The sequence below is a fragment of the Sycon ciliatum genome, chromosome 11, assembly GCF_964019385.1.
Source record: "Sycon ciliatum chromosome 11, ocSycCili1.1, whole genome shotgun sequence".
NCBI lineage: Eukaryota > Metazoa > Porifera > Calcarea > Leucosolenida > Sycettidae > Sycon > Sycon ciliatum.
The window spans coordinates 14,872,139-14,893,679 of NC_088653.1; the positions used below are offsets into that span (position 1 = coordinate 14,872,139).

The 21,541-nt window shown below is 46.6% G+C and overlaps 1 protein-coding gene across 1 annotated transcript; it reads right to left on the minus strand.

Annotated features, from left to right (window-relative positions):
• Positions 1 to 7,265: 7,265 nt before the first annotated feature.
• On the minus strand, positions 7,266 to 14,214 carry LOC135827122 (uncharacterized). The gene is made up of 3 exons (XM_065339647.1): positions 13,968 to 14,214; positions 11,730 to 12,846; positions 7,266 to 8,832 (listed from the first exon to the last, which is right to left on the minus strand). Exons 1-3 carry the CDS (start codon positions 14,212 to 14,214, stop codon positions 7,557 to 7,559), a joined length of 2,640 nt encoding a protein of 879 aa, XP_065195719.1. The 3' UTR covers positions 7,266 to 7,556.
• Positions 14,215 to 21,541: the final 7,327 nt, after the last annotated feature.

Consider the following 21,541-nt stretch of genomic DNA (forward strand, 5'->3'; position numbering starts at 1 on the left):
AACCCTGTGCCAGAGTCATCCACAATAAAGCTCTTGGGGGGTGACTTTTGATCCGAAGCTGTCCTTCGCGGAGCACATCCGCGCAGTGTCTATACGTGGCAAACAGCGTTTTGGCTTCCTGCGGCGAGCTGCGCCCTATCTCTCCCGAGAAGGCCGCCTCACGGTGTACAAGGGGTTTGTACGGCCCGTTTTGGAGTATGTTCCGCTCGTCTGGATGGGAGCTGCTCCTTCCCATCTTGCAGGCCTAGATAGCATCCAACGCCGTGCATTGCGCATCATTGGTCCCGGGACGGAGCTCCAGAGCCTCAGCCTACGGCGATACGTTGCTGCAATAACATACACTTACAAACTGCATTTCATCACCGGTCCGACTCAATTGCTAGCAGTCCTCCCACCAAGGCTTGAGCCGCGTGACGCCACTCGCACTCAAAACGATCTCCGCATGGCCGCCGGCCACAGTTACCAGCTACGAAATCCCCTACCGCGTCAAGCACCAGACACCATTCTCCGCAGCTTCCCACATTGTGCAATTCAGCTGTGGAATTCCCTGCCGCCAGCTCTTCTAGACTCTGCCCCAACAAAAATCTTCAAAAGTTTAAGTGCAACGTCAACGAATACCTCCGCCGACAGGATTGGCGATGGTCCACGGACATTCTGCATGTCGACCCACCTACATTCTAGTGCCCCGTCAACGACTCCCTTTGCTACGAATGCGCTGCACACTAGTACTAGCCGTTGCTTGCCGTTGCTTTCTTTTTATTTTTGCTGACCCTTACAGCTCTATCTTTTGTTTTTGGTGCGTGTTTCTGGCCGTGATACCGAGACCTCAGGTCGGCAGAGCCATCAATGCTCCACCATCACTGCTGCATCTCGGTGCAGCCCCTTCTCAGTAGTTGTCACGTTTGTCTTTCTGTATTATTTTATGAGTTGGGTATGTGAACATAGTTAAAAAAGAAATGAAATACAGAGGCAGTGCGCCCTAACCTGCAATAGTGCTCAAATGCCCGGAGTGGGCAGTGCATAGTACGCAAGAGGTACACAAAAGGAAGTAAAAGAAAAGTACGAAATAAACGTTTTCTCTTTCTATTATGACGGTGCTCCTTCCCGCACAAACTCTTGTGCGTGGATCCCATCTTTCTAGGGCATGATGTGTTTTTGAGAACTGTGTTCCGTGTTCGAATAGTGGCGAGATCCGGAATACACTCTAACCCGGAGTATTATCAGTCTGCGAATTGCAAAATGCACTAAACTGTTGCAAATTCAAAAGCAAGGAGAAGCATAGCGGAATAATTATCGTGGCTGGATGATAATCATGCCTCCGTTCGCCCGGTGTGAATTGCATTCTCCATGTGCAGATAGTGAACTTTAGAATCCTAAACTAGTTCTAGAAAACACATCATATGGTCAAAGCATATCGGAGAGCAGAGTTTCTGCCTACATCCAGTGTATACGTATTTGTTAGTTAGCCGTGGTCGGTTACCACCCTTCATCTTACAGCTTACAGTGAGCCAGGAGATGTTGTATAAAAAAATGAATGAACACAGTACACAATCTTAGGCCAACGCTCCATGTTGGCGTTTCGGGTTTGTGCTGCACTGCCGGCTTAGAGTTGCCCTGGCACGCTGTGCGGATCTTTCGCGACAGGCTGAGGCAGCGGCCGTGGCCGCCAGCTGGTAGGGAGTCAGTGGCTCGTACTCCTTGTCGTCAATCTCCATGACCATATCCGTCTGTGCAGGTAGGCTCAGGGCGACCTGGGCTTCTCCTCGCTCATTAACTTGGCTGACGACTTCTGACTGGTGGCGTTCAGTTCTGGGGGCCCTGTATATTTGAGGTCGGTCAAAGTCAGCTGTTTTGTTGACCGAGCTATACATATGGGTATGTATAGCAAACGTGCGGTCGCTGTGAACGCCGTCGTTGGAAATCGACAGGCCGTTTGATCCAACCATGCCCTGTTGCACACGCAGTGTGTCCAAGTCCTGGTGGGCCTCTGCCCTGTCATCCAAGGGTTCTGCGGGATTTGCCACAGTGATGCACTGGGATTGGGCTTTGCGCTCACTGGATCTATATTTTCGTGACACTGTGGTGTTCCTGTGTGCTGTTCCATCATGCTGCATTTGTGTCTCATGTCCAACAGTTTGACCAGCATCTCGCTCGCTGTGTATGGGATTGCTGAAATCGGCAGCACATGGTTGACTAACGTGCGAGGCAGCAGTGCTATTAGGTGAATTTCGGCCACTGCTCTCACCAGAAAATTGTGACTCATCTGCCACGGCCCACTGTGAGCTGTGAGCGCTCCCAGTGGAAAGGGACTGTGCCAGCCTCTTTGGAAGGGACGACCCAAGCATATGGGCAAGCGCGTCGAGGTCCTGTTCGAAAGCGGACGCATCCTCTGGCAATTCCCGCCACTCTCCGATATCTATGTGAGGGATGTCCTGGGCTTGCGGCTTACGTATGCTGGAGCGATCAGAGTGTGACGCTGTGAAGTGCTCCTCTGCTAGTTTAGTCTTCGGCTGTGTCCCGACCTGCGTCTGGTCTGGCTGTTCAAGTTCATTTACCCCATCCAAGGTTCTGCAATCGACAAGTAACACATTCAAAACGGAGAGAACGACAAAACTGAAGTGGATTCACGATTCATACTTCGGTTATATTTTGATTTTAGCACATTTGTTTGAACCCACCCCTCACAATTTCTTCAGGCAAAGTGAAGGTAGTCAAGGATCGAATTAGTCTTTAACCAAAAGGCTGCACCGGGGGGATTTTAGCCATGACACTCTCTTGGACTGCGCGCTCACGATTGGTCTATGCACCCACAGACACACACGCACACACACATACATATACACGCACACCCACACACCCACAGACACACACACACGCAGACACACATACATACGCACAGCCAAACACAGACACATACACACATACAGACACACACACACACACACACACACACACACACAAACACACACACACACAGACAGACGCAGACAGACACAGACACATACACACATACAGACAGACACACACACGCACATACATACACACACTCTCACACACACACGCACACACACATACGCACACACACCAATGAACCATCCATTTATCGATTACGATGATCGATAAGTTCAGCAACTTCAGAAAATAAATTTCGAATGGAACTGTGTCAAGTTTGAATCGTTGAATTGCTGGACGGACTTTTACATATCCATGTTAAGGTATATGCATACATCAAACCAATGAAAACTCACGTTTGTTCTGGGAATGTCTTTTCGATGCCTTCAAACACCATCATATTCGATTCCTTTCTCCGCATGCGATTCCATCGCACCATGAATCCGGTGAAGGCAAGGACCGCGCAGCCAGCGATAATCAGGGGGAGGAAAAGAAATGCAATGCTATCCTTGTCAGTATTGTCATCACCATCATTGCCACCATTCCGGTCCTTGTGTTTGTGGGCGCCCACCCTATCAAATTGTGCGGATGAGTTGGAGTTATTGGGAGAAACGGTCGTGACGCTTAAGTTGCCTCCGCTGGCACTCTTGTTGTCCCATATCTCAGTCTCATCTTGAGGATTTGAAGCAGCAATCATCTTATCACTTTGGTTCTTTGCACTGTTGATATTGCTCGTCGGTGCATCGCTCTTGATCTCAGGATTAGAGGAACCAGTATATGATCGAGTTGATCTTTCTCTTTGTATGATTGTGCTAGAACCAGGTGTGGTGTTATGGTTGTACTGGCTGGTGGTCTTGTCAACCGATGCCTAGCTAACTACCAAAATAGAACTTTGAAGTCGCCCACATACTAAATGCCATAGCTGAGCATGTGCATCGAGTGTATGGTCTAAAGGTTTTCACAACTAGCTCCAATGCGGCAGATACGTGTCTTACATTACTTGATTGCAACATCTTCAGAACATAGTAGTAGAGCTTTGGATCAAGTTTAGACAGTTTCTACCAAAGCAAACTACCAAAATAGAACTTTGGATGGGGCCCCCCTATAGACCATGCCTTGCCCCCTTACGCCCCCCTACTTTATTTTGTCAAATGGTCTATTCGGTGCTTTTTTGGTAAGCTTCATGCTTGTTTGGTATATGGATAAAGAAATGGAGCAGAATTCGAGGAATTGCCCGCAATAAGGTTTGTATGGTTCAGCCAATTTCACTGCTTTTCGAGCAGAATCTGCCAATGCCTATTGGAGTACCAGTAACAGCCCTGGTAGCCATCGGTATTGGGGCACGTCATCATGCCAAAAGTACAAAAATCCTTCGACTTTTTGTTCGTTTAGAAAACGTACGTGAACTACACAACGTGTGTGGCCCTAAACATTCAAAGATCAATTGGTGGGGAAGCTAAGCGAATGTTAACCATGCAGAACCGAACGCCTCAGTTAATCAGTGCTGTACTTCGGCGATGACAATTAAGATGGACAATAGGCAGCTGTAGCAATCAGCAGATTCACACGACGATCGTTTCGGTTCTACTTCTTACTGCCCATTAGCTCGTCAGTGTGTGCAATGTTATCGCATGAGCTGATTGTTAAGTAACTGGTGGTGGTGGTTCACATAAGGCCATGGTAAAAAATAAAGTTGATTCTCAGGTCATGAGCCTGTGAAAATCGGTGCGAGCGAGCGATTTTTTTATTTTATTTCTCACAATTTTTTTATTTCCAAAGATAGGGTCACATAATTATTATGTACATGGTCACATGTTCATATATTCAGGCCAGGGAGTAGAAAAATACCGGTATTTTACTACTCCCTGATTCGTTCCTTTGACCGTTTTCACGCGCGCATATGCATGCATAGAATTAATTAACAACATTCGTCGGCGGGCCGCCAAAAATCGGTGCGCGCGTACTTGAGAATCAAAGTTAATTTTTGCCATGGCCTAATAGCGGAACTTGTAGTTCCTTGGTACTTTTCATTATTATAAACTAATCAGTGGCTCTTCATCCGAATCTAATCGCAACAAATACTTTCGCTTTTTTTCGTTATGTGCCCTACAATCGTCGTTTCACGTTATGCTCCGATTCATGCCAACATAAATTATAGGAAATTCATAGAGTCAAATTAGTTCTCATTGTGGTTGTATTGATGCTGTTGTCTCCACAACGTTTGCTTACTAATATAATACCACTGAATTTACAACTTAGCCAGTAATTTCGCATTCCACTCTCCATTGCTAATAAAGTTATTAATGCGATTAATAGTATAAGTGAAGCGGACATTACAAAATGATGAATGAGAATATATGTATCTAAAATGGTTGTTCCTAATCGATTTTCTTGAGACTATAATAATAATATTCGCGGGATCCGCGTCGGCATCGCTTGAATGTTCAGAAACACACAAACTAGCCTTCGCATCCGCAGGCCACCACTATGCCTATTAACCTTAGTGGCGAATGCAGACCTCACAAGTGAGTCAGGGGAGAGGAGGTTAGTCTCTCAACCAATCGGGCGTGTAACGGCCCATAACACTGTAAACTGCATCCTTGTTATTCTCACTCCGAGCTGTGAGTACCCAGTTGACCGTGGGTGTCGGCGCAGTTCAGCACGCGTAAAAAGTCTTTTTACACGCTCCCTGCTACCAGCGCGGGTCTTGAACTCGGGACCTCATGATTCGCAGGCAGGCCTGCAAACCAATCGGCCATATGCGTTGGTCTTGAGACTATCATCAGGGAAAAATCGTCTCACAATAGAGGCTATACGGAGAAACAAACTACTTATAGGATAGTGGGAAGCATACAAGGTGAGGTGTGAAAAAAAATAAAGTGGGAGAGAAGACAAAAGAAATTAGAAGAAAAGATGTGAGAGTGTTCCGACGGTGTGAGCTACTACAAAAGGTGAGTGAAATGAAGGCGTGGAAGCAGGTGAATGTGATAGAGTGAGGAAGTGCGAGGTGCAGGTAACTACTTATCCTATAACCTATAAGTAGTTTGTTTCTCCGTATAGCCTCTATTGTGAGAGGATTTTTCCCTGATGATGGTCTCAAGAAAATAGATTAGGAACAACCATTTTAGATACATGTATTCTCATTCATCATTTTGTAATGTCCGCTTCACTTATACTATTAATCGCATTAATAGAGTTGTCTCCTCGTCGCCTTTTCATTTGCTAATAAAGTTCTTCTTATTATTCATTTAACTGGTTTCAGGGAAAGACACAAACGGGAAAAGTCTGAAGAAAAAAGTTACTGTCACCAGCAGAACCACCAGAAAATTTGTGTCTTTCCCTCAAACCAGTGATTATTGAAAATCGTAAACTTTCAGATCTCCAACTACTTTCAGGAAACACCTTATTCTTTTGGGCTTATCTGTCATGTCTGTTACACAAGAGAGCGATTGGAAGCTTTGTTCCAACTCTGAGTTTCACGTATTACTACGATCACCAGGACAGTGGACAGTGAAGCACACCACTTGACTATGCCATGTCTGTTACCAAACTGGGCAAGGGCGGTTTGGTGGCAGAATCTCATCTTTTTTCATGGTCCCACTACTCTTCACACCTTGTTTTCAGGCACATTGGGACTTTTTGTGTGTGTGTGTTGCACACTTGCGAGTGTGGGTGTGATTCTGAGAGCGAGCATGTGTGCGTGTCAGTGTTAACAAAAGTGTTAAAAAATCAAAAACAAAAGCTGCAATTTGTAGACAAACGTGTTGAACACATCAGGGAGCACTTGTCACACTTTCACGAGGTGTTATCGTTGCAGTTGGTTGGTGTCACACCTCGTGAAAGTGTGACAAGTGTTCCCTGATGTGTTCAACGTGTTTGTCTACAACTTGCAGCTTTTTGTTTTTGAGGTTTTAACTCTTTAACCATTTTATAGCCTATCTTGAAGTGTTGACTTTTTCTTTCTTTTCTATAATAATTATTATAGTTATGTGTTTTTCCAAATTTCCAACATTCCGTGTACTATCCTGTGGAGAAGGGAAAGAATACGTTTGATAGAAGGAAGTGTCTACTGAATTGTGTGGATTTGCGTCTTGCTTGCGAAGGTACCGATTGCGAATGTGTTTTTTTCACTGCCTCCAAACTACCGCATGAATTAATGTTGTTGAAGGCAATTTAACGAAGCACCACAAACAGTCGGTTTCGCATCCATTGATACGAGTACATGTGAACGACAGAAGGTGAGGGAGATGCAGTGTGTGTGTGTGTATGTGTGTTTATGTGTGTGTGTGTGTGTGTGCGCGCGCGTGTGTGTGTGTGTGTGTGTGTGTGTGAGAGAGATAGAGATAGAGACCGAGGAGAGAGAGATTGAGAGAGAGAGCTAGGGAAAAAGGGATACATAAATACAGAGAGAGGAAAGTAGGACAATACCAGCGGGCGAATGAACCTCAGCACTACGCTGAAGCAAAAGCGAAATAAATTGTACAAAATGAATGACACCAATTGTATAAATATTGTGAACCCCGCTTCCTAACTATTCTTTAGTCCGTGATACCGGAGAAACACACTAGCTGGGCACAAACCATAGAAGAGAGCAGAGTTTCTGTGCTTAGTTAGTGATTTTACTACTAAACGTTCGGCGGACATTCCACGTTAAAGTTAAGGTTTTATTTTAGACCACGGCTTAAAGTTGCCTGTGCACGCTGTGCGGATTTTTCGCGACTGGCCGAGGCTGCGGCAGCAGCTGCCAGCTGGTAGGGAGTCAGGGGTTCGTACTCCTTGTCGTCAATCTCCGTGACCAGATCTGACTGTACAGGTAGGCTCAGGGCGACCTGGGCTTCTCCCCGCTTATCGACTTGCCCGACGAGCTCTGATTGGCGGCGTTCGATTCCGGATGCCCTGCTCATTCGTGGTCGGTCGAAGCCAGCTGTTCGGGTCACGGTACCGTAGCTACTCATACTTGCCTGGCATTCTACTTCATCATAGCCGACAGTATCGGCGGAAAAGGACGGCTCAACGTTACCCCTGGGTTCCAATGCCTGATCCAGGCCAGTTGCAGCGTGGGCAGACTGTTTCTTGGATCCCTTCTTCTTCTTCTTGGACGGACTCCTCGGAACCTCGTCCGCCATCACATCGTCGTAGAAGGACTCGGTTTGCGAAATGGCATCCACCGTGAAGGTCTGGTAGCTGTTAGGAGCTAGGTCCTGGGATTGGTTCAGTGTTGTGGTGGGAGAATTGAAGCTAGCCGTGCTTCGGAAGCTGTCGCCACGAGCAATGCTACTGACCGCACCCTTGAGATATCCGGCGACTGTGTCTTGCATACTGTCTGCTACAAACGTATGGGCGCTGTGAACGCTGGCGTTTGAATTCGACTTGGACAGGCCTCTTGATCCAAGCATGCGCTGTTTGACCGGCAGTGTGTGCAAGCCCTGGTGGGTCCCAGCCCTATGGGCCAGGGCCTGTGTGAGATCTGCCACACTGAAACACTGCGGTTGGGATTTGTGCCCACTTGCACCATGTTGCTCAAGGTGTAAGCGCTTGCCAATCTCGGCAGCAGAAGGTTGACTGACGGACATACCAGTGCTGCTGATAGGCAAAGCGCATCCATGGTCCCGACCGGAAAGCTGCAACTCATCTGCCACGGACCACTGTGAGCCATAAGCGCTCCCAGTGGAATGGGACTGTGCCAGCCTGGGTGGAAGGGGCGACCCGAGCATATGGGCAAGCGCGTCGATGTCCTGTTCCATAACGGACACATCCTCTGGCAAGAACACTGGCAATTGTCCCACCTGTATATGAGGGACTTCCTGGGCGTGCGGGTTACTTGTGCTAGAGCGATCAGATTGTGGCGCTGTGATGTGCTCGTCTGCTAGTTCACTCTTCGGCTGTTCCTGGTCCTGTGTCTGGTCTGCCTCTTCCGCTTTGTTCATTTCATCCAAGTTTCTGCAGTTGACAAGTCACGCATTTGGAATGAAGAGAACAACACAACTGAAATGGATGCCACGATGCGTACCCCGGTTATACTTTCATCTAGCATATTAGTTTGAACACAGCCCTCACTACACCTTCAAGCAAGGTATTCAAGCATCGCATCAGTGTTTCAACGAAAGGCTCTACGGGTGGAACTTTCGCCCTACACCTCTTGACTTGCCAGGGCTGTGCCCTTACTTTCAAAGACACAGACACAGAGAGGCACATGGACAAACACACACACACACAGTCACAGACACACACACACACACACAGTCACACACACACAGACATACAGACACACACACACTTGCACATGCTCACTACCAAATCTGGTTACTCAGGTGTCCCCAGGAGAGGAGACAGTGTGTGGGAGAGAGAGAGAGGAAGGGAGAAAGAGAAAGGGAGAGAAAGAGTGAGAGAGATTCGAAAGGAATGTTGGAAACATGGCTCAATTGGATAGTGAACCATCGAAATTCTCTCCCTTTGGGTACATTTTGAAAGGTTCCTACTTAAGGGCTCACAAGCCCTCAGCAAGAAGGGAAGATAAGGAGCAGAAAGCGTATTCAGGTTATCCGCCCCGGGATCCAGCTGCATTGACCACTGCCTCCAGTGAAGGTAATACTTGCTACTAGCGTGTGTGGATCTCATGACCTCAACTAGAACCATTGACTTCAACAAGAGGTAACCTAGCCCAACACAGTCCATGGTTAATAGGTCTGAGCACTTCAAAGAGAAAGTACTTCTTGAAGCACCCTGAAACCAATAACGTTGACATGTACAACATTACACCTTCAAGTAGCTGAGCCCTTTGGCAACAAATCCAAAAATATCTAGTATTAGTGCACTCCAATTTCAGAAATGTTAGGTGCTCAGTATTAATTTTTCCGAATGATGTCAAAAGAACAGGTTAGGTGAACAGAACATTTAGGTACAGAGTAAGAGTTCCCAGTCCCCAGTCTCCTGATGATTGCGTTTCAGCATGAAACTCGTGAGTAGAGACATTTAATCACTTTTTTTGTTCCACCGGATTTTCGTGAGTAACAGTTCCCCATTGGATTATGTGTAATATTGTTTGTTCGGTGAATAATTTTTTTAGGTGTGCAACAGATGGACCGAAAATACCCAAAATAAAAGTGCAGCGAAAATGTGTGAAGTTACGGTATCCACACAGCAGACGAGAAGATGCCGTGCGTTGAATATGCATGTGCTGGAACACAGTTTTCCTAGAATCAAGCACACCTGAACCTTTTCAAATACTGCAGGGTATTGCCACCTGTCCACTAACGACCAGCTCAAATGGGTCATTTTTACCGAAAACACACAGCATCTAAAAAGTTCGTCACTCGGGCATCCATTCTCCAATGTACTAGATCTAGACCTTCCTGGAAAGCAGCTGCAACGAGAATAACGACGAGCTAAAGCACAAGTCTCCACAAGGTCGAAGACCAGCTATAAAGCTAAGCGTTTCTATCCCAAAAGTCATGGCTTCGCAACGGAAGTCAAAGAAACTGAACTTTCACCCGCCATTCCACTGTCCTTGCTCATATTGATCAATTTTTTCTTCTGAACACTCCCGTGAGTCCACTGATCAATCTGAACTACAGTTGTCATGGCACCAACGGTGAAAAATGCTTAAAAAATGAAAATCAAGCGCCCGTGCGCGCCACAAAACAAGTTGTGGCCGTGTAAAGCTGTGAGGCCGTCGAGCGCAATACGTCCGCGGTCCTTTGGCCTATCGCTTCGGCATTTATTGCTATCGGAACCTGAGAGTTTTTTTTCTCGATCTAAATACTTGGATTAGCTGAGTTATGATTGTTTGAACAAACACACCTCCTGAAGTTTTTCATCAGTATGCGATTCACAACAAGGACATAAATATACGTCCTTAGTGGACCTGCCTCATTCTTAAGGACGTAAATATACGTCCGTAGTGGACCTGCCTCTTTCTCAAGCATATAAATATACGCTCTTAGTTCACGGACAAAAATTTCGCAACCCGCACAAGCTTTTGAAACTAAATAGTTGAATTCAACGCTAGTACAACTTCCCCAATGCTCCAGGTTTGTTCCAGGGACATCCCTGGACGAAGCAGAGCATCAAGAGAGCCTCGATAAAGCATTCTAATGAAAATATTTCCTGAAGAGATGTGTGTTAAAAACTCCGCAAAATCGAAAAATGGTATATATTTCTAGGCACAGTACGGCAAGATTATACCCAATTACCCGCCAAGGAATGGGTTTTTTCACTCCATACACATGTGAGAAGGTGTAGAAAAAGTAAAACTGAACAATCTTCGGATCGAGTTTTTTCCTATTGAGCTACTAACTAACTATCTATCCATGACCATAGCACTTTTTTTACTGCTTACCACCTAGTTTTAGTCGTGGATAGTCACTTCATAACTCATTCCCGTTGCTTTTCTTCTAGATTACCTACATATACTAGTACCGTCCTTTTTTTACTGCCATGACTGACCATGTGGCCCTGGCAGGGCCAAACCCGGAGACGTGCTTTCCACCGTGTGTGGCGTATCAGTTTCATTGTGCATATGCATACACATAGTTGAAGTACACGCGTACACGCGTTCACACATGACATGGACATACACTTACACAAACATACACACAGACACACAGACAAAAACATACTAATAATATACGCACGTAAACACATCTACACACACACACACACACACATAGAAACACAGTCCCACACAAAGAAACCCGCTCACAGACACACACACGAATAAACGCACACACAAAACCTGGACCATACATTTATCGATTACGCCTGAACGATAAATTCCAAACAAGCCTTATCTGCATCCTGATAAACTACATGCATGCATCAAACCGAAGAAAACTCACTTGGGATTTTGGAATGCGTCTTCGAAGTTTTCCAATTCCATCTTGTAAGCTTCTTCTCTCCGCAAGCGATTCCGTCGCACCATGAATCCGATGAAAGCAAGGACCGCGCAGCCAGCAAAAATCAGCGGTGAGAAAAGAAGCACAATGCTGTCGTTGTCATCATCACCATTGCCATCACCATTGGCGCCCTTTCTGCGAGAACTTTCAGTGATAAATCGTGCGGACGATTTGGAGGTTGTCAGCGCAGCGAACGAGACATTGGAGTTGTCTCCGTTGGCGCTCTCGTCGTCCAATGTGTCATTCTCATCATGAGGATTCAAGGCCATTGGGACAATAAGCGCAACACTTTGGTTCTTTGTGCTATTGGTCTTGTTTATCGGTGCATCACTCTTGATCTCAGGAGGGATACTAGAAACGGGTGCACCGTTAGTGTTGTATCTGCTGGTACTCTTGTCTACTGATGATCCAGTCTTGTCCTGAGGATTTAAGGCTATTGAAGGAAAGGCGACTCCTTGGCTATTTAAACTTTTGATCTTCGTCATCGGTGTGTCCCTCTTGTTTTCGGGATTAGACGAACCGCTATATAAAGCAGCCGGACCTTCACCTTCAGTCTTGGGACTAGGCATGCGTGTTGCATTAGAGTTGTGCCTGCTGGTATTTTTGACACCGGATGTTTCAGTCTTTTCTTGAGGACTTGTGGCGATTGGAGCATTGGTGCTAACACTTTGGCTCTGTGCACCATTGCCCTTTCCTGTCGGGGTATTCCACTTCTTATCGGGATTAGTGGAACCACTATTTGAAGTAGGCAAACCTTCACCTTGCAGGGTGGTACCAGAAACCGGTTTGGCATTCGAGTTTTTCCCACTGGTACTTTTGTCGTCTGATGCCCCAGTCTCGTCGACAGGACTGGCGGCGATTGCAGCTTTGGTTTTAACATTGTGGCTCTGTGTACCATTGTTCTCTTCTGTCGGCGTATGGCTCTTTGTCTCAGGATCGCTGGGACCGCTATCTGATTCAGCCGAACTGTCCCCTCGTGTAGTAGGTCTGCCAGCAGTGTTTCCTAGATTTTTGCGGGCGGTTGTTGCTGGCGTGGTGGTTGGAATGGTTGTAGGGGGCACTGCAATGAACAGAGAGAACAACAGACAAGACTTGTATGCCTCGATCTATTTCCTTAGCCTATCCTCGATTAACTGCTCCCTCTACATAAAGTAGTCATTACAATCTTCTTGCAGGAGATCCCCTCGACAGGCCCAAAGCCTTTGGGAAATGCTTAAATTTAATAAAATACAAAATACAATACAAGAATAAAAGACAGACAGTTCTCCAGCAGGTATTGGTGCTCCACTAGTCCAAGCCGCTAATCAGCTAGTGCTTCGGACATCTTAACTACAAGGACAAGTACTGCAACTGGGAGTCATATTCCTGCTATTAAACCCAAAGTTATCCCCTTCTATGTAAGCATCCACTTGGATGGGGAGCCGAGGATAAATTGACAGAAAAGAGAAAGCACCAAGGAACTACAAGTTACGCTATAATGTCCACTACCACGACCAGTCACTAAACAATCAGCTCATGCGGTAACATTGCACGACTCTGACCGACGGTGCTGACGTTTTACAACTAACTGCCTAACAACTCTAGCACATCTGAGATGCGCACTCCCACAGCCTGCCAACTTGGAAGGTTCTAAGTTATATGCTTACATAGAAGGGGGAGGTATTGTCCACTGGTCTTGCCAGTATCGTCATCAGCCTTCCAACTTGGAAGGTTCTAAGTTATGGAAATAACATAAGGAGGGGAAGGTGAGCGCAACCAAGATAAGCACGAGCTGAAAGTCTTAACTGCGTAGGACATTGGCGGATGTTAGTGTATGTCGATGATGATGCTGGCAAGACCGTTGGACATTGGGTGGGGGGGGGGGGGGAGGACATCCAAGATGTGCTAGAGCTCTTAGCCAGTTAGTTGTAGAACGTCAGTACTGTCGGTCAGTACTGTCGGTCAGTGTCGTGCAATGTTATCGCATGAGCTGATTGTTTAGTAACTGGTGGTGTTAGTGGACATTGTAGCGTAACTTGTAGTTCTTTGGACCTTTTCCTCTATAAAAAGGGCAAGCTTCCATATTGAAGACTGAAATGGGTTCGCTATGGCGATGTGAATTCTCTAGGATTGCCAAGAAAGCAGGAAAGGGGTCCAGTATTACACCCTTTTCAATGCACACAAACACAGCTTTGTACTCACGGGCCTCGCAGAAAGGGACTGAGGTGAGGGTTCCATCAGCTTGGCATCTTGCCGTTGAACTTCCCATGAGCACGTGCTTCTCATCGCACGAATAGGTTACACTATGTGTAAATTTGACGGATGTCTTGTCGGCTGTTCCATTAGCAATAGCAGGCACATCGCAGTATACAACTGGAAACAAAACAGGAAAGATAGTTTTGTTGTCGGGACGCAAACTAGCCCAAGGATATGGATCCGCACTAGGCATTTTGATAAAGCCAGCGGGGTGGAAATATCATGACTTTAACCCCTCGCCATTCCTCCCCCTTGTACTTATTGTCCACGTTCAAACATACTTAGTTAAAGTGGCAAGAATCCAAGTGGAAAACTAGTCCTTTAACCCTTTGCCGGTCTAACTCAATGTATGTGAGGGGTGGTCACGCAAATACATGTACACACAACCAGCAATAACTCAAGAACCATGTGATGTAGGTATGGGTAAACCATATATTTTCAAAATCAGTATGCCTGAACGCCTCCAGAAAATTCAAATATGACTAGGTCCAGGCAAGGGTAGGGCCCATGGTAGCCCTTCAAGTTGAGAGAAAATACAATTGCGAATGAAATACACGAACATCACAGCACGAAGGGCATACCAAGTTCGTGATGGAGCTGAAGTCGTACGATAAACAATCAGGTAAGGGCTACGTCTTTACAAGAAATGCAGGCTCTCTACAATACCGCCATTGAGCACCAACACCTCGCCATCGGCGATACGCCAGCAGCAGCAATTCCCATTCCACGATATCGCAGCTTCGGTTTGTTCATCTCAGGGCTGCTCGCGTCAGATTCACTCTCACTCAGATGAGCACTCAGGCGCGAGCTTACGCATGCCGTGATTCTCACGGCCAGGCGAATCAGCTGATCGCACCTGACGTGTCCTTGTGACAGTCGCTGTCGCCGTGTCGGCAGCAAGAAGGCTTCCTCTCTGTTTGGAGAATGTTATTTCTTCATTCGTGGACGATATATTTTTGAACTAGCAGGACTCAACGGAGCTCTTTTTCTCAACACACTACACTGTAAAACCTCCCGGGAGATCCAGCCTGGACTGGTGGTGTTACTGCTCTCAGAACGCTTGTCAAACACGGCCCCAAGAGATGCACTCGCATTCTCGAAATACACGCATGGCGGATGGTCGTCTTTTCCAATTTCAACAAACTTCAGTCGATCGATACGGCAAAAATTTGTATGGTAAGCATGGTTGTTTTGTACATCGTCATAAAGCCTTGGACCTCAGCTACGCGTAGAGCGCCTGTTTAGCTGTCTCCTAGCAACAAGACCCCAAAAAAATGAGAGCCAAACGTACCCATACTATAGTATCGGTTCGCTTATGGTAGACCGGTAAAGGGTTAAGCATTATTTTGCACAGGTTGGGAGTGGAAATATTATGACTTTAACCCCTCGCGGAACAAACGACAGCCGCTAACAACCGGTAAACCCTAAACAGCAATACAAGGTCACCTGGCATCTGTGGCCTGATTACTCTGCTTCGTTAGTATTGTTCACAGCGGAGAGATAGGTGGCAACATTTTGACAAAATGGTTGTATCACCTAACAATTGCTATGTATACATACCCTGACATTTGTCAATTTGTGTGCTGGATGAGCACACTGGCTCACTATAAGTATATCCAAAATCACATGTGACAACACCGCCTGTTGATATGCTACGGATGTGATCTTGAACTTGAGCTGAATGATGACAAGCTGTGATTGAGGAAAAACAAAACAAAGTGCCAAAACTAGTTTGATCTTACGTGTAGAAGGCAGTAGGGGTTGATGGAGCATACCATGAAACTTCGCTACAACAGCAGTTATCCTTGAAAGCAAAATGCACTCAAGTTGCCTGAAAAAGATTCAGAGGAAAGCAAGGAGTGAACCAGACGGAACTCATCTGCCTATATTTGGTTGATAAAGCCTTCTGAAGAAGAGGTTTCGCTTGCGCAAACTGTGGACAACTTACGGAATTCGCACACGACGTATAGTGGCGTGTTCAAGTTGAAACTGGTGGACAAGCGGTCCCCTTCTTTCGGTGTGATATAAGCATAACTTCCAGGTGATCCGAATGGAGTATCACCAATCCAGGCTTGATAGAGACCATTGCGAGGAAAGAGTTCTGATGTGCAGCCATGAGAGTATGCAGCTGCGCTAAGTAGTTTACCACCCTGACCCTGACACACTGCCTTGGCCGTTGTGTAATTGAAGTACTTGTAGTCATGTGTCCGTTTCAGGACTGCTGAAACCTGAGAGCAATATTGGTGACCGGTCAGTGCAGCATCTGAACATATACATAAACAGAAGAGATCATTTAACTACTGCAGATCAAATACAGAAGTGTATATACCTACCGTATTTGGCAGGCTTGCATACAAGTGCATACCTCATGATTTTGGGGAACCTTATAACAGTGGCGAGGTGCTGCGCTGTGTGGTGAGTGAGTGGACGGAGTGAATGCCCCAGGGGCCTCTCGCGTTGCTACTTGCCGTGCTAGGCTGTGCCGTCTATCGAAGTCACACCTAGCCATCACTACATGACTGTACTCTTTTTTGTGCCGTGCAAGATATGTTAAGCAGTTCACTCTTTGTTTATTAAAAAATAAAAAATCCAATCTGAAAAGCAATGTCAATAAAGCCGCTCATAACGCTAAAAATCAAATCAATTCAGGAAAATTCAATTCAATTCAAAGTCGTGACACATCCGGTAAAAAACAGCAAGAAATAATATCTCGGTGCAAAAGAAGAAAAAAGGAAATAAAAGCCGCTTCATTTTAAAGGACCAAATGATGAAAAGCAAAGAAATACCCACATCAGCGCTAAATTGCACCTTAAATTATAAACAAAAACATGACGCGTCCATTAGCATTGAGGACACTGCCATTAGCGAGGTTATACACACCACTGTTACATCCGTCCCTCAGCCATGGCTAGTGGGCGCAATGCATTTACCGGTCGATGGTATGCAGAGCGAGCCCCTCTGATGCACATAACTGCAGCTCGGAGGAGTGCAAACGACAGACGGCATCTGACATAGGCCATAACCTCGCCGTAGGGCTTGCCATCATGCTGTGCCAGCATAGCGCATAATCGCTTCAAAAACCGCAAGCATTCTGGGGATGCACTGCCAGCCGTGGTGAAGACAAGCGGGGTAAAGTTACCACGGTCAACATTGACAATCCTTTCGTTATACTGCAGCTTCTTCTGCCTCTCGTGCTGGAGAAGGAGGTCAGCGATGGGCTTCTTTGCGTACGAGGCGGCGTCAGGATAACTGTACTCTCATTAACACCCTTTATATTACTAGTATCCTCAGTGTAGTCTATCAGTATCGCCTTTGCCTAGCCTTAATCTTCGCGCCTTAATCATCGCGCCTTAATCTTCACGCCCAAGATGGGCCATTATGTTTCCCCCTTTTTTGCTACAAAAGGGTGAAGTTCGCTATCTGTTAGCCATTCTACAGTCATCCTTCACTGATGAGATCCTTATGATCGAAACAGCCGCTGTCTGAAGGAACAGAGCACCAACTGAAGTGTCGTTTTGCCGATGGTGTGCTGTGGCAACGTGTTGAGGTCGGCCGGAGAGCGCAGCGATGTGGTGTGGGGGTTGATAAGAATCTGTGGTGTGGGGGTTGATAAGAATCTGTGGTGTGGGGGTTGATAAGAATCTGGACAAGACCGAATGCTGCAACTTGCCCCTCTTGGTTATAAGAATTGACTGATAAACGAGTTTTGATATTGTTGCTAAGTAAATTATGAACGAGCGAATCTGCTCTAGACACCTCTTCCTACTGTCAATCATTAATATACTTCCTCCGTTAACAAAAAATTCCTGATGGATTTTTAATGGACTGGTTAGGGCACAAACTGCAATGAAATGAGTCATGATAACTTCCTCGGCCTTCTGTGGCATGCCATGAAAGATATACGATGCAAGGAACGCGAACTTTCACAACACACTGAGCCGAATCGAGGGTTGAGCTGTGGCAACATAGGTGATGACAGCCATGATTGGCGAAACTGAAACTCGACTTCTCCGAGAACATAAAGCCCTGCATGGCCTCTCTAGCTCTAAGTTTTCTAGTGATAAGCCTACTTCACATTCGACAGGGCGTGATGGAACACAACATAAGGATCAACACACGCTTCCCATGATAGCTTAAAGAATGTCAAACACAATTTGAGGAGCAAGTTAAGATCTCATGTCACTTGTACTTCCTCCGCGTCATTGCAATTGTCGCTTCGCACATCGGAATGTTCATGTGACTTGGCTTGTCTTAGTCAGACTGTCGGTAATAACTGTTTTCTGTTTTTGAACATAGGTGCGACCCTTCCTGCGCACTGTATACTTGTTTCTGAAGCCCTGGTGGTCTCAGACTTTATCGGAGCTCTCTTCCGCACCAAACAAATTCATCGCGCTCCGCACTATTCTGCCCCAGACCGTGAATCGTTTTCCTGGAGTTCGTGCCGTCCCACATGGTTCGCGTGAGCATTTATCAGGATTCCCTCTGGCAATGTACATGTATGCCATTGGCATGATGCCTCTCGTGCACAAAGCAAAACAAGCCGGGACTATCCAGTCTTGGTTTGCAGATGACTCCGCAGCGGCGAGTGTGTTGTGTAGGCTCCGTCGTTGGTGGGACATCTTGGCAAGTGATGGCCCAGCTTATGGATATTTCCCAAATGCATCAAAGTCGATTCTGGTGGTGAAGGAGCGTTGCTATCGTGAGGCACTTGAGCTGTTCAGCGACACCAGTGTCGTCGTTACGTGTAATGGAGCCCGGTACCTGGGGGCAGCCATCGGCTCAGCTGATTTCAAGGAGAACTTTGTATCGACTAAGGTCCGGGAGTGGGCTGATGAGCTAACTCGGTTGGCTGATTTCGCTCGCTCGCAGCCCCAGGCAGCATATTATGCATATGTCTCGGGCTTGAGAAGTCGCTGGGCTTTCCTATGCCGCGTCCAGTCTATTTCTCCGTCCCAGTTCCAGCCACTGGAGGACGTGATAACCACGAAGCTTATACCAGCAATGGCGGGTCGGCCACCGCCTGGCACAGTGTAGAGGGAAGTACTAGCAATGCCCTGTCGTTTGGGTGGCCTGGGCCTGGTCAGCCCGATGACTTTGTGCGCCCAGTATGAGTCGTCTGTCGCCATCACAGCATCTCTCTCCCGGCGTATCATGGATCGTGTTTCTGATATTGGGAATTCTCTGATTGGCATCCAGCGGGAGAAGGCAAAGAGGAAGAAGGAAGTGCGTCATAGCCAGGCGGAGTCGGCACGGCATATCAGCAATGATGCGTCGGACGCCTTGCGACACACCATTGTCCTCGCCCGTGAACCTGGCGCCTCGAGTTGGCTGACTTGGCGTCCATTGAAAAAGTATGGCTTTTCACTGAGCAAAGCTGAGTTCATGGACGGCTTGTGCCTCCGTTATGGTTGGATGCCGCCGAGGTTACCAACTCATTGCTCTTGTGGACGGGACAATGGTATTAAACATGCCTTGTCATGTCCCCTTGGTGGGTTTACCATTATCCGCCATAATGAGATCCGGGATGTGACAGCCTCTCTCCTTCAATAGACTTGTCACAATGTCTCCATTGAGCCACAGCTGCAGCCACTCACTGGAGAGAGAATGAGATACAGGTCTGCTATTGTGGAGGAGCATGCGCGGCTTGATGTAGCGGTCAGTGGTTTGTGGGGCAGTCGTTTTGAGCGTACTTGTGCTGTCGGCAAGTGGTGGCATGGGAAGAGCGGCGACATCACTCTATCGCCGAATCGCGTTATTGAGAGCGGAAAGGAGGAAGGAGCAGTACTCCCACGTAATATCTTACATCAGATGCCGTCTCTCATTTGCCCTGTTGCGATCATCCATCATGTGTTTGCGGGGTTCACGGGGTCTTTTCCGTGAGCGATCGGTTCGGCATCCGGAGTCTGCTGAGCTGGTTGTTGCTGAGGCCCAGGTTGCTCGCATGTGAGAATCTATAAATTGCAGCAGATTATGTTTATTATAAATACTGGACATGGATATTGAATTAAACTGTACTCAGTGACTTTTTACATTTTACAGGCTATGTTTTATTGTTGTTATTATTGCAAAGCTTTCCTTTTGATTTATCAGGATTGCAAGATCGGGTATAAGAATCTTGGTTTCTCTCCTGAATTCGAAATGCTGAAGTTGACGAAGGCAAGAACAAATTGTTCTCGAATTCCTGAAATGCACTACGTGTGGCGCATGTTGCTGCGAAGATAGCAGGTCTGAAAACACCAACAAAATCAGCGAAGAGCTTGCCAAGGAAAGAAGGTGCGGAACTGCTTGCCCTATCGCACTGGAATGTCGTTACAGTGTATTTGAAAAATGCTAGTTTGCCTTCATCGCCTGCCACCTGGAGGCATGGATTGCTTGAAAATGAAGTTTCTTGACCTGAATTTGAACGTGCGTCTTGTTCAGCGTATTGTTGAGTGCTGACGGGTCTGCCTCAAACTCTGATGAATGCGTCGACCTTCGCTGCCAGTGCAGGGAAGCGGGAGGCCACAAACTAAAGCTTGGTCGCTCTACAATGCTCTGCCTCAATCTCTAGCTGATTTTTTTGCCCTTCGAGTGGACAAAATAAATAATAAAATCGCTCCGGGAAGCGACAATTATAATGACTCAGAGGAAGTAGTATTTCGGGATGGTTCAATAGAGTGACAGACAAACTGCTTTCTCTTTTCCTGCTGCTATTATTTGAATGCCACAAATTTCATGGCTAAGTTTTTGGTCTTCATGAAAAAAACTGGTATTGTGAACTTGATTCCGCTTCACTCAAAGAGAAATAATTGAAAAGAAGTCCTGAAACACAAGAAATTAGACCCTCTCACAGACTGTGCCTTTTGACTCGCCCCGTTCACGGTTGAACATCGCAACTACTGCTGCATGTTGTGTCGTACGAATCATACAGAATTTTTACAGCTCACCCCAGCTGTCCCGACGGACCCTTACGTCCCGTACCGTCAGCGTTGCGTCGAATGTGAACAAGGCTATAGAGAGCGACGAAACAGAGCAGCAAGCCCACACAATGAGCGAGCGAACAAGCAGCTGCCCAATTGCACTGTCCAATGAACTAATACTAGTGTTCTATCCAGTTAGTGTGTCCCTTTTTGTAATCGTGATAAGAGGAAGCACTACTTAATTTTTTTTGAGTAGGCGAACCTTCACCTTCCATGGTGGTGCTAGAAACTGGTTTGGCATTAGAGTTCTTACCACTGGTTGGGGTGGCTGTTGGGAGTACTGCAATGAAAAGAGAGAAGAACAGACAAGAAAGAGGATAGTGGTCCAGCAGGTATCGGTACTGCACTGGTTCAAACCGCTCATCAGCGAATGCTTATGACATCTGACAGGGGAAGTTAAGGCTAAAATCAAAGTTTCACCAGTTGTAGTCTGCGGGGTGCTGAGTCGAATGGTCTTGGCCCGAGGAAGCTGAGACGCTCCATTCCCTCTTTATTCCCAATCGAACTTGCGCACTTCCGCCGAAACTGGGTGACTGCGCCTTACTAGATGGGGATTTGTAT

Excerpts from the sequence above, each read along its gene's own strand:
- LOC135827122 (XM_065339647.1), bottom strand. The coding sequence starts at position 14,214 with ATGCCTAGTGCGGATCCATATCCTTGGGCTAGTTTGCGTCCCGACAAC. Across the intron at positions 12,847-13,967 it reads AGTCCCTTTCTGCGAGGCCC|TGCCCCCTACAACCATTCCA; the intron begins GTGAGTACAAAG and ends TGTTCATTGCAG. Across the intron at positions 8,833-11,729 it reads GACGCATTCCAAAATCCCAA|AAACTTGGATGAAATGAACA; the intron begins GTGAGTTTTCTT and ends TGTCAACTGCAG.